The sequence below is a fragment of the Lemur catta genome, chromosome 10 (assembly GCF_020740605.2).
Source record: "Lemur catta isolate mLemCat1 chromosome 10, mLemCat1.pri, whole genome shotgun sequence".
Taxonomy (NCBI): Eukaryota; Metazoa; Chordata; class Mammalia; order Primates; family Lemuridae; genus Lemur; species Lemur catta.
In genome coordinates this window covers 31,915,900-31,929,749 of record NC_059137.1, presented here as the reverse complement: position 1 = coordinate 31,929,749, position 13,850 = coordinate 31,915,900, and the positions used below count along the sequence as shown (strand labels likewise).

Genomic DNA, 13,850 nt, shown 5'->3' with positions numbered 1-13,850 from the left:
TGAATTCTTTATTATTTTAATTAAAAAAAACCTTTAAAGAAAACAAAATGTGTGTGATAGATTAAAAACACTTATATTTGTATGGCTCAATCATACAAATCAATTAATGTGTTTCATTGTAAAACTTGAACAATCTATAATTTTATATCCCCAAAGGGAAAATCCTTAAAAACCAAAAGGCAATCATGATGTGAATCTAGTATAGAGCTGATAAATTATGTATAAATTGGGTTCCTGTGTTTTCTATCATCTTGTCTGAGGAACTCCTGACTCATTACTGACTGAGGGTGACACTGCTCATTTTTTTAAGAATCATACCATTATGTCTCTGTGCACAGACAGTAATACCTTTGTTCCATGGTATTTCCCAGCATTTGTATACTAAAATAGTAACTGTTTCTTCTTAAATTTCAATGTATCTTAAACATCCTTTTATGTATCACGTTTGATGATCTCTAAATATATGCTATTTCTCTTTTCTAAACTAGTGACATAATACTACAGATGAATTATTTTTTTTCTTGAATCTTTGTTCACCAGCTGCTCAGTGAATTCATTCACTTTAGCATTTTCTGTTTTCCCCCTTTCTGTTTCCATGGAGAAGTATGTCAGTGATGTGTTTGACTCCATGGAAACAGATGAGTATCTCTTTCTACATACACAACTAATTAAATCGAACACTTTCTGTGCTGCCCATTGTCCTGGAGGAGGACTGAAGAGGCCTTCTCTAAATGAGACATCAGTTCAGTAGCAATTCTTAGTGTTTACCTAATACAATGGATGCATGTTTTAACGCATCTCACTATTTCCTAGATTCACATGTATTACGGCTTAGTTTGGGGCCCTAAAAACATAAACATACATAGTAAAATCTTTATATGCTGTAGTTATCATTGATGTTATAGCCTTTTTCTTAACAACAAACTTAAATAATTTGAATGAATACCAGAGATATAATTGATAATAGAATTTAATAATTTCCTCTTAATACTATACAGTATAATGTAGTAGAAAGAGTGTGGATTTTGGAATCCAGTAAACCTGGGTTTTGACTTCTAACTCTGTCATTTATTTAGCTGTATTACCTTGGTTAAGCCACTGAATCTTCTTGAACCTCAGTTTCCTCATCTGTAAACTACAGATTATAATACTTATGTGAGCGTTAAATGAGATAATGGCAATAAAATATCTAGCATCCCCTGACACATAGTAGATAATAAGCAATACCTTAATACTGTTGTTACCATATCAGGTTGGACTTAAACTAATCAAGTCTCCTGTAGTTTCAGAAATGTCTGAAAATGAAAAATCATTCAATGCTACTGAGATTAATATTGAGGTGTTTTGTGAAAACTAAACAGAATAATTTGTAAATATGCACAGTGTGTAATGATTGATATTGGCATTAGTGCTAACAATATTTGAGGTTGTTTTTGATGGTATAGTGACCAAGAAGCACCATTCTGATTCCACTACAACTTTTGATGCACTGTCCATGTTCTGAGCAAGCATAATCTGTCTGAATCATTTCTTCTCCTCGTTTTTAAATCTCCTAACACAGTAGTTAGATACAGCAATGAGCATCATAAGTAGCAGTGAAGAGGTGCTATTTCAGGTTTTTTCCTTTATCTCAACTCTTACCTTAAATGTTAGGGTCATTAAATGTTTTATAAAGGCTTGCTTCTATACGAATGTGTCTATAAATATACTTACATGTATATGTATCCATACATGCTAATAATAGTAATAAAATTATCCAACATTTATAAAGTTATGTTTTATATGCCAGCCACCGTATTAAGTGTTTTGTAACTCATTAACTCACTTAATAGTGAAATAATACAAGGAGTTTGGGATAATCTTATTATTCTCATTTATAGCTAAGGAAACTGAGGTACAGAGTGATTTAGTAACTTGTCCAGTAAGTAGCAGAACTGAGATTGAACCCTAGAAGGCTGATTCCAGAGTTCATGCTTTTAACTCCTAAACTAGGAGACCTCAGTGTATGAGTAGATATTTCTATACACACATAAACTTTCATGTGTATGAATAGAGAATGAGAAAGACAAGAAAGAAATAACTGATTAGGTCTGAATAATTACCTAGATTGGATTTTTCTCAACATTTTTTGTGCTATGGGCCCTTTGGCAATCTGGTAAAGTTTATAGACTCCTTCTCAGAAAAAAAATATTTTCAAGAGCTTAAATACAACATATAGGATTACAAAGAAAGCTAGTTATATTGAAATATACTTATCAAATATTTTCAAATTGTGACATAGCAATATATCTGCCATAATTTTTTATGAACAAATTAAATAGCAAGGTCTAGTGGCAGATCTGACTACTATGATAATTTTAAAATAGCAATGAGTGAAAATATATTAAGCTACCTGCAAAAATTATAAGTTGTAAAAATATTTTGTAAAATCTCAAGTTCCCTCAATATACATATCCCTTATTATATTGCTATTATTATTCTCATATGTTAGGACACTGAGACTCAGAACTTAAGAAATTTAGTTGCACAGTTAATATTAATAACTAGCAAAGACGCAAAACAAATTATTTGCTGATGAATCCTATGTTCTTTCCATTGTTCCCATGTTGTCTCTTTATAACAATAAGCAAATATTTTTTAAATGACAACAAAATGCCCTCCCAAGATTGTGACAATGTGAATGGTGTGAAGTAAGATGTGGATGAAGACAGATGAAATAAATATATCTTTGATGCCACTCAAAGACAACATTTTAGAACAAGCAAATAAGATGTTAAGTAGAGACTGCTCTTTTTATTTGCATTGGGCAGTGTGGTGCTAAACTCATTAACAGGAACTGTTATTGTGTAGACTGGCACAACTGTCACTGCAAGTGACAGTTCTTTCCTCTAACTGCTAGAGTTGGAGCCCCGGTTTCTGCACATACCAGCCCATTAACCATACAGACTCTTCTGCTTCCACTAATCTTAAAATAACTGAATGCAATAGAGCAGTGGCTTTCCAGCTCAGCTTTCTGAGCTGTGTTCAGGCAGAGCATTCAGACAGAGCCCATGCAGAATGCCAGCCTGAGTTAAGCAAGCACCAATTGGTCATAGATTAGAGGCCATCTCCACGGTTGCCAGAATAATTAAAACAACACAGCACACTGGCCAGCTGCTTTCTATATTAACTGTTCCTGACAGGAATGCAAATTTAAATGCACTGCTGTCCAGTGAATATCAGTTTACATCATAAGCCCTACCTTTGTACATGTTGCAGTTACCAAATACTTCCAAACAATAAATCATTTTATTAGATCATCAAAATAAGTTATAGTGTATACTGGACAGGTATAAGCTGAATGGTAAAACTGAGGAAACTAAGGAAGAGAGTAGGGTAGACAGATAAGGCACAGACCTCTCCCTGTTACTCTCTTTCAGCCAGGAAGCCCAGAACCTTATGGTACTCGCATTACTCAGACACTAGCCATGAAGCCTCTGATCTCTGAAAGCTGTTCAAGATGGGACCTCTGTGAGGCTGAATGCTGCTTTTTCTAATCATTTACAGGATATATGCTTTCAGTTTCTTCAAAGAGACAAATTTTACCTTATAGGTACAACATATTGCATGGTAGTCATATAACCGAATAAAGTCTCCTCTTTTGGGAAATACAAATACCAGTTACACAAAAACAAAGTATGTCAGGGATTGAAGAGAAGGCTTGAAGTTTCCCTGTAACTTGCAGCAGACTTGGGAAGAGGATAGTGATTGGCCTGAAGTTCTGTGTCCTAGGAGGTATTAATGCCATGGTGCTGACTCCACTTTGGCCCTGAGGAACCTAATCAGTTAGGATTATCCCAGGATGTGATGATTGCCTCCATTTCTCAGCATTTATTCTTGTGACCACAGTTCCTAAATCCTTTCCCTTACAAGAGCTTCCAAGGAGGAATGCCTCTCTAGGGGGAACTTATAATAAGAATTACTATCATCTTACTAATATTAGCTGCTACTATCTTTGCTTAACACTAGCAAATAAGATGCCAGTAGAGTGCCCTTTAATCTTGAGAGACAACTAGAGACTAGCCTTATTATGGCAGATTCTCAGTAAGTATTGCTTTGATCCAGAAGGGCTCAAATCGATAAAAGGAACATGCTCTACCTGTACTACATTTTAGTTCTGTTAATGAGTTTTGGCTTAAATGAGTCCTTATCTATAAATGCAGTAATAGAATCTTTGGAATCTTCTGGATTAGATATTGGAGGCCTTTGAGAGAATAATACCTAGCACTGGTTATACCACTCAGAAGCCTTGTACACAGGGGCTTCTATTATCAGATACATTGAATCCAATGGAAAATTTGCCTCCATCTTCAAAATCAAGGTTCTGAAAAAGAATACCTGCCTCCTCTAGGAGTTATACACAACCTGAATATATTTGTAAGGCTCTTTCTAATTTTACAAGCAGCAACTTTTATTGCTTCATTACTAATATAAGTATACATGGATACATGGATTAGCAAAGTAAGTTGCTGAGAAGCTATAAAGTCTTTCTGGGTCCCAGTCTGTCCAGGATTAATCTATATGTTGAAGTATTTAAAATTAAAACAGTAGCTTAATAAGAAACAATGGTGATATAGCACCTCTTGTATTTTCCTGGATAGAGCTGGAACCCATTCTACTAAGTGAAGTATCCCAAGAATGGAAAAATAAGCACCATATGTACTCGCCATCAAATTGGTTTGACTGCTCATCACCTAAGAGCACATTTAGGGATAACATTAATTGGGTGTTGGGTAGATGTGGAGGAGGGGAGGGGATGGGTGTATACATACATAATGAGTGCAATGCACACCATTTAGGGGATGGACACACTTGAAGCTCTGATTGGGGGGGAGAGGGAGGCAAGGGCAATATACATAACGCAAACTTTTGTACCCCCATAATATGCTAGAAAAAAAAAAAAGAAACTCATAAGAGCTTTACAGTTCATGCTTTGAAATATACTACCTTACTATAAGGCCGTTTTTTTTAATGTTTTTTTCTATTTTGTGGGATTTTTTTAATCAGTTTTCAGAGGGTAACTTTGTTCCGTCTTTCTAGAATGATTTATCATTTCTTCATGCCCTGATTATAGTAGAAAACACACATGTGTAAAACAGTAGCTTAGTTTCAGGCATAAAACCCAAGCATTTATCTAGCATTTCTTTTTTTTTTTTTTTAGTTGTATCTCATTTTAATTGACAGATACTAATTGTACATATTTGTGGGGTACAATATGATGTTATGATATACATATATATTGTGTAATGATCAAATCAGGCTATTTAGCACATCCATCACTTTAAATATTTAATCATTTCTTTGTGGTGAGAACATTAAAAATTCTAGCTATTTTGAAATACATAATACAATATTATTAACTATAGTCAGCCCACTGTGCAGTAGAATAACAAAACATAGTCCTCCTATCTAACAGTAACTTTGTACCTGTTGAGCATATATAGTGTTTCTGTTTGCCCCAAAGAACATTTCATTTTATCAGTTTGTTTCACCCATTAGCACAGTTCAGGCCAAGATACCTTAGAAGTAACTGGATTCCCTCATGCACAACCCATATGTAATTACCCTCAGCTAGTAGTCTATAAACACCTGATAACTCTCTGTGACAAAAGTGGCAACATTTTTTCACTTATAGAGCATGGCAGGAGCTTTGACTTCTTTTGTTGATATTTTTAAGTAAAGTTTATTGAGGTATAATACAGTAAATATAGTAAAATTTACCCATTTTGGTATACTGTTATTTAATTTTGACAAATATGTGAATATAGAACAGTTCTATCATACTCCAAAATTTCCCTGTTCTTTTTTAAAAATTTTTTTTTTTTTTTTTTTTTTTTTTTTGAGACAGAGTCTCGCTTTATTGCCCAGGCTAGAGTGAGTGCCGTGGCGTCAGCCTAGGTCACAGCAACCTCAAACTCCTGGGCTTGAGCAATCCTACTGCCTCAGCCTCCTGAGTATCTGGGACTATAGGCATGCGCCACCATGCCTGGCTAATTTTTTGTATATATATTTTTAGTTGGCCAGATAATTTCTTTCTATTTTTACTAGAGACAGGGGTCACGCTCTTGCTCAGGCTGGTCTCGAACTCCTGACCTCAAGCGATCCACCCGCCTATACCTCCCAGAGTGCTAGGATTACAGGCGTGAGCCACCGCGCCCAGCCTTAAAAAAATTTTTTTAAATACCTGGTCTCACTCTATCAACCAGGCTGAAGTACAGTGGCATGAGGATACCAGAAATCTGCAGTCTGCATAGCTTACTGCAGCCTCAACTTCCTGAATTCAAGTGAGCCTCCAGCCTCAGCCTCCCAAGTACCTGGGACTGCAGGTGTGCACCACCACACCTAGCTAATTTTTTTTTATTTTTTGTAGAGACAGGATCTCACTGTGTTGCCCAGGCTGATCTTAAACTTCTAGCCTCAAGCAATTCTCCTGGCCTCAGCCTCCCAAATTGCTGGGATTACAGGTGTGAGCCACAGCTCCCAGCCCCGTGTCCTTTTATAGCCAATTCCTCCCCACATTCTACCTCCTGGTAACCACTGGTCTGTTTTTTGTCTCTATAGTTTTCCACAATGTCGCCTAAATGAATCATACAATATGTACCCTTTGTGACTGATTTCTTTCACTTGGCATAAGGCATTTGAGATTTTTCCATGTTGTTGAGTGGATCAGTATTTCATTCCTTTCCATTAGTGAGTGATATTCCATTGTGTGGATATACTACAGTTTGTTTTCTCATTTTCCAGTTGAAGGACAATTGGGATGTTTCCAGTTTTTAGCAGTTATGAATAAAGCTGTCATAAACATCCACATACAGGTTTTTGTGTGAACATAAGCTTTTATGCTTTTATTTCTCCTGAGTAAACACCTAGGTAAGAGATTATTAAGCTGTGTGGTAAGTGTAAATTTAAGTTGGTAAGAAAACCGACAAATAGTTTCCTACAGTGACCATACCATTTTACGTTCTTACCAACAACGTCTGGGAGTTCTGGTTGTTTTACATCCTCATTGGTGTTTAATATTGTGAGGTTTGCTTTTGGTTTTTGTTTTCATTTTAGCCATTCTAATAGATGTGTAATGTTATCACATTGTACGTTGAATTCACATTTCCCTGTGTATTAATAATGTTGAGGATATTTTCATATGCTTATTTGAATAGACATTTTAAATGTCCATTCAAACCTTTTGCCCATCTTTTAATTTCATTATCTCTTTTTATTATTCAGTTGTAAGAGTTCTTTATTCTGGAATAGAGGGCTTGATCAGATATGTGTTTTGCAAATATTTTCTCCCAGTTTATGTCTCGTCTTTTTATTTTCTTAACAGTGTTTTTCAAACACAATTTTTTAATTTGGATGAAATCCAATTTATTAATTTTTCTTGTGGATTGTTCTTTGGTATCATATCTAAGAAATCTTTACCATTAGTCACAAAGATTCTCACCTTCAATTGCTTCCAAAAGTTTATGTAGTTAATAGATTTTACATTTTAGTTTATGATCCATTTTGAGGCAGTTTTTATATATGGTGCTGCTATGAACTGAATGTTTCTCTCCCCCCAAAATTCATATGTTGAAACCCAAACCCCCAATGTGATGATATTAGGAGGTGGGGCCTTAGGGAAATAATTTAGTTCTCAGGGTAGAGGCCAAATGAATAGGGTTAGTGCCTTTATTAGTGCCCAGAAAGCTCTCTAGTCCTCTTCTCTCACCATGTGAGGATACCAGAAGTCTGCAATCTGCAACCCAGAAGAGTGACCTTACAAGAACCCAACCATGGTGGGCACCCTGATCTCAGACTTCAAGCCTTCAATCAAGGCTTATTTATAAGCTACCCAAGCTATGGTACTTTGTTATAGCAGCCCGAACTAAGATAGGTACAAAATATAGGTTGAGGGGTTTGTGTTTGTTTTTGCATATGAATGTCAAATTTCATTCCAGCACCATTTGTTTAAAAGACTATCCATTGGTTTGCCTTTACACCTTTGTCAAACTCAATTGATTATATGTGTGGGGGGCTATTTCTGTACTCGAAAATCTATTATATTGTTCCATGTGTCTATTCCTTTGCCACTACCACATTGTCTTCATTACAGTAGCCTTACGGTAGGTCTTGAATCATACAGTGTGCATACTCCAACTTTGTTCTTTTTTAAAAAAACTTTTTATTTTTCTACTTCTTTTGCCTTTCCTTAACAGTTTTAAAATCATATGTTCATTTCTCTAAAAATTGCTTCTTAGAATATTTTAACACATTATTCTTAGTAGTACTTTATAGTCAGGATTAACTATGAATTTAATTTCTTTAATAGACAAAGTACTATATTCATCAAGTTCAGTGGTTCTTTCCTCTGTCATCTCTATTCTGCTAATAGGCCCATTCAGCAAGTTTTTTATTTTGGTTATTTTATTTGTTTATTTACTTATTTATTAAGTATTTATTTGTTCTGAAGTTTTTATTTGGTTTATCTTTGTATTTTCTCTTTCTTTGCTGAGATTGTGTTTTTCCATTTGTTTCAAGGATGTTCATAAATGATTGTTGGAGCATTTTTATGAGAGTTCCTTTAAAATTCCTGTCAGATTATTTTAATATCTGTGTCATCACAGTGTTGGTGACTGTTGATTATTTTTTCTTGTTTAAGTTAATATTTCTCTGGTTCTTGGGTTATATAGTAATCTGGGATTATATCTTTGACATTTTTGTGTTATGTTTTCAGCCACTGGATCCTATTTAAATATCCTGTTTTAGTAGACTGACAATCTGTTTAGTTTTAGAATGAACATGGTATTTCAGTATCGTGGACTGTAGTTCAAATGTCAAGTTAGTTTTCAGAGCTCTAACAGGGCTCTTCCGGTTTGCCCCATTTCTCTGCTACCCAGGCCAATTTAGAACCTGGCAATATTCCACCCATAGTGCAATTCTCAGAGCGGAGAGGAAGAGGTACAGTTTCCTTTGTTGTACGTGTTTTGAGGGGAGCAGGTATTGTCAAAAGAGTTTACTCTTCAGGGCTACCTGCTTACCAATCTTTTGACTAGAGAGAGCAGGCTTCTCTTGGGGAATTAGGTGTCTGTACCGCTTGGTGTTTCCAGATTGTGGGCTACTTTAGCACCCAGGCTGACTGTACATAGAAGGCAAAACAAACAAACAAACAAACAAACAAACAAAAAACTCTTCAGGGAACTTACTACCAGGTTGTCCCTCAAGTTCCAAAGTCCCTAGTCAGTCTGCCTTTCCTTCTCCACCTTTCATTTATTTTGCCCAGGGATTTTAGATGTAAATAGCAGGAAGATCAGGATATTATGCATTTGCTCCACCATAGAATGGGAAACTAACTATGATTCATTTTTGTATCACTCATGAAAATATGCCATAATGCCTAGTGTACAGTTAGCACTGAAGTATTTGTTACAAAAGAAAGGAGCGAGGTAGGAGCTCCATATCTCTAAATGTTAGCTCAGCATAACATAGTAATTATGAGTATGGCCTTTAAAATCATCAATCAGTTTGAATTCTAGCTCCACCTACTTTCAGCATGAATGTAGACAGGTTACTTAACTTCTCAGAACCTCAGGTTCCTATATATGAAATAATAACATCTACTTTACAGGATAAGTAAAAAGGAGATAATATATTTAAAGCATTTTGCATAATGCTTGATAATAAACATTTAATAAATGTAGTTTCTACTTATATTAGTAACAACAACATCAAATATCACTATCTGTTTCTTATACTCATAGGAAGCTCTGCTCTTAAAGACAAAGAAGATCAATTTGGGAGAACACCACTTATGTACTGTGTGTTGGCTGACAGACTGGATTGTGCGGATGCTCTCCTGAAGGCAGGAGCAGATGTTAATAAAACTGACCACAGCCAGAGAACAGCTCTCCATCTTGCAGCTCAAAAGGTAAGAAGTAAAATTACCTCAAAGATAGAATTTTGTGTGATATTAGTTACATCAGCAGTCCCCAACCTTTTTGGCAGCAGGGACTGGATTCATGGAAGAAATTTTTCCAAGGGTTGGGGGCGTAGGTGGAGCTCAGGCTGTGATGCCAGCGATGGGGGGGTTGCCCTCCTGCTGCTCACCTCCTGCTGTGAAGCCTGATTCCTAAGTTTCATGGAAGACAATGTTTCCACAGACACATAGAAAAAGATTAAATGAGAAGCTTCTACATTTATGTAAAGACTTACTTAAAAACTATTTTTCCTTCCATAAAATTTTGGTCTGTAAAATATATTTCCAGTGCCTGGCATTTTTCTTTTTGTTATTTTAGACTTCCATATTTTTGGAATAAAAAGCAATGAAAATGAGTTAGAACCAGCAAAAACTATTAGAGTTATTTTCCTTTAAAAAAATGTGAACCAGATAGAGCTGATTAATTGAAGGGTTAGAAAAATACCTTTTCACTAGTTGAATACATAGAAAGAAGCTGACATTAAAATATACTACTGAATATGCTAGTTTTACACTCTTATCTATTAGGTCTGTCAGGTTATTTCCAAAGTTACTTCTCTCAAATTTGCTTTTCATAATAGTAATTTTTTAAAAAATCTCCCTCATTTTCAATCTCAGTTTTAACTAATGCTCAGGTATTTGTAACCTTTCACCTAGGCTTGTCATCTGATAAAATTATTCACTCAGGAAGGGTAACTCTATTTAACTTGTTATCATAAAAAAGTAAACAGTTCAGATTGGGAATAGCTCCAAAATTAAGACTTTGGTGCTCTTTAAATTTTTCATTATGATTGATTTAGGTGTAAAATTCAACTTCAAAAATGTAGGTTGGAGAACCTAACTTAACATCAAGTAGATTATGTGGAAAAAATATGGATTTCAGTTGATAATCCAACAGTATTATATCTTTGTAGAGGTATAATGTGACCAAAATGGTTGAAAGAAGCGGAGAGTGCACAACCATACGTTAGCTATAAATCTCTTCATAAGATGCAGTGCATTGTTTTCTTTTGTTTTTTGTTTCTACTTTGACTTTTTAATTATGCTTTTTCACAGTGTCAAAGTATAAACAGAACTGTGATTTAATGCCAGAATTTGCATAGTTGATTTCATAAATAACAAATTTCATGTTCTTTCAAGTATCTGATAATTATGCATTTCCCTCCTTCCTCTGTATTGCTGTTTGTTTTTATGTGGTTGCCAAAAGCAATAACGTGTCTTTAGGCTATACTAGCACCAGTGGAATTTCCAGAACAAGTGTGATAACAATTCTTTAGTACTCTGCTCTGTCCAGTCAAACCTGGGTGTTATGTTTAGTTTTGTGCTTCATAGAAAGCACCATTATTAAGAAATCAGAAATAGTATAGACCAAGCAGGAATAAGATGGTGAATGATCTAGAAATAATTTCCAAAGAATAGCTGGAAATGATATGTCCAGGTCTGTAATACATCCTGCCTCTGAGCAGACACCAACACAAATTCTCTTTAGAGAAAATATCTTCACCTTATACTTCCAGGATTCCCACATATTAAAATAAACCAAACATGATCTCACAATGAAAGATCATCAGACACATAAGGAAGCAATCTACCATGAATGAGAGTCAGCAAAAACAACAGATTTAGTCTATGAAAAGCATCAGATAATGGCATCCTTAGAGACACACTATAAAATAACCACTGATGGAATCTTTAAAGGTATAAAAGAAGGAATCAGAGAAATGAGAAACCAATAAGAGACTTTCATGGCCAGGCATCAGTTCTGGCCATGACAGCTTATTTTGGATTAACCTGCCTGCCATAAACATCTGCTACACTGTTTGAAGACTTTGAGAACAACAGCACAGATGGATCTAAGAGACTACAGTCATTTAGAGAAGGGAACTTTGTGATGTGAGCACCAGATTCATCCTGGATTTTTCTTTGAGGGCATTTTCCAGATTGGAATGCAAAAGATGACAACCCTAACTGGAAGTAGCAGTTGCTACTAGGCTGAAGAAACCAGGGTAAAGTTTGGAGATAGTGGGTGGCTAGAATGTGAAGGGCAAAATCCTGGAGAGGAGGGAATTGCAGAGAATGAACCCAAAAACCTGGGTACAAATTCCTCACAAGTCATTAGCAGATTCCTAAACTACGCTTGTGTAGGGTGCAGCTTTAAGAAACCCAGAAGTAAACAACAGCTGGGAGAATAAAGAGCTAAACAGAGATTGTTTTTAAATTATCCTGTGTTTTCTTTCACCTTCAAGTCTTTTAATATATAACAAATTGATTTTTGTATAGAGACCCATTCTCATTTTAAAATATCTGGATAGCTAATTTTCCCAGCACTACCTAGCTCATTAATTTTTAGCCATTTAGTATCTGCTGTGTGCCAATATCAGGCTTTTGTACTGCCTGTGCCCTGTGTATTTTTTTTAAATGGAAGATCCTGAATACTAGGGTGCCATTTAGGAAATCTGAAAATAAAAGCTACCTGATCAAAGTATTTAGGGGGACTGAAAGGCAACCAAAGCTACTTTGGAAGAGGAAGAGAGTGCTGGTACATAGAAAGCTATCATAATTCAGGCCAATAAAGGGAAAGAGTTGAATCCAAGAGATATATTGTGGAGGTAGAAATGTTCATTCAGCAAGCATTTGTCAAGTTTATACTATGTGGTCATGATTATACAACTAGAGAGAATATGAAAAACTGAATCACGTATGTCTGCTGTAGATAGGTGCTCTCAGTATGTTTCCTGATTAAACTTCACTTCCCTTTGTTTAGTGAACCTTTCTGATATATTAGATATCAAATATTCTTTTCAAGTATTGTCTATCCCACTTAATTCTGGCATCTATGAATGTAGGTGTGTGCTATTTACGTGATAATCAACATGCATGTATTCATTCCTTCAACATGTTAAAACTGCTACATAAAAGGTATTGTGTTAGGCCTTGGAATACAGAGATGAAAGAGATGATTCCTGCTATTAAGTTGCTTATAAAGATCATGGATGAAGACATGAAATGATAATTAAAGCTGGCCCATCTACCTTACAATATATAAGTGTTTTATAAATTATCAATAGCTATAATATGTAAATAGTAATTATTATTGACCTGAGAAGATCAACCACTCTCATATGTTATTCGTTATGTTTTGGAGTTTTTGTGTGTGTGTGATAGTCAACTATCCTGTGTTATCTTTTCTTAGGTTTATTAGTGGGAAAAACTCATATTCCCACAGCATTTTGCTCCTATCTCTGCTAGAGCCCCATTACTTTGTATTGTAATTATTGCTTACTTGTCTCTTTTCCACTAGATTGGACTCCAGGCAAGAATTTTTTTTATTTATTTTTGAATTCCTCTGAATCTAGCACAGTGTCTGACATGTCTTGGTTGAATGCATTTTATGTTACTTATATAGAAAGTTGTTATTATTACAAATGCTTTTGTTTATTAGGAACATTTATCCAGTTTGTGGAAAAACGTATTGAACTGTGCTGCTTGGCTTAGTTATTTTGACACATACTCACTTCTCTGAAAACAAATTGTTGTTTGTCCAAGCAGCTGAAGAAATGGTACCCATGAGAATAAAATTAATCTCAATATACTGAACATCTGCACCTAATTTGTTTTTCATTTAGTATCCTCAGTTTAATCCAAGAAAGCAATCGGTCATACCTTTTCTGGGCTTCTCACAAAAGATATCTCATTGTTAGAAATGTTTTGCTCCAGGGAGGCTACTGTTTCTCTGACTTCTACAGATATATTTATTCGTTAATAAGGATAAAAAAGCTTTAGAAATATTACTAAATGTTAATCGTTATGCATTTTTAATCTTCAAGGAGGTCATTGATTTGGCTTCAAGAAGATGAAG

General features: G+C 35.2%; 1 protein-coding gene across 7 annotated transcripts in view; it reads left to right on the top strand.

Annotated features, from left to right (window-relative positions):
- The window catches only part of INVS (inversin), a 191,256-nt gene that overhangs the window by 6,802 nt on the left and 170,604 nt on the right, over positions 1-13,850 (top strand). For all 7 annotated transcript variants that reach the window (XM_045563435.1, XM_045563433.1, XM_045563431.1 and 4 more), the window contains one exon: positions 9,777-9,943. In XM_045563435.1, the coding sequence (XP_045419391.1) occupies positions 9,777-9,943 (167 nt within the window). The remainder of the gene's footprint in view (positions 1-9,776; positions 9,944-13,850) is intronic.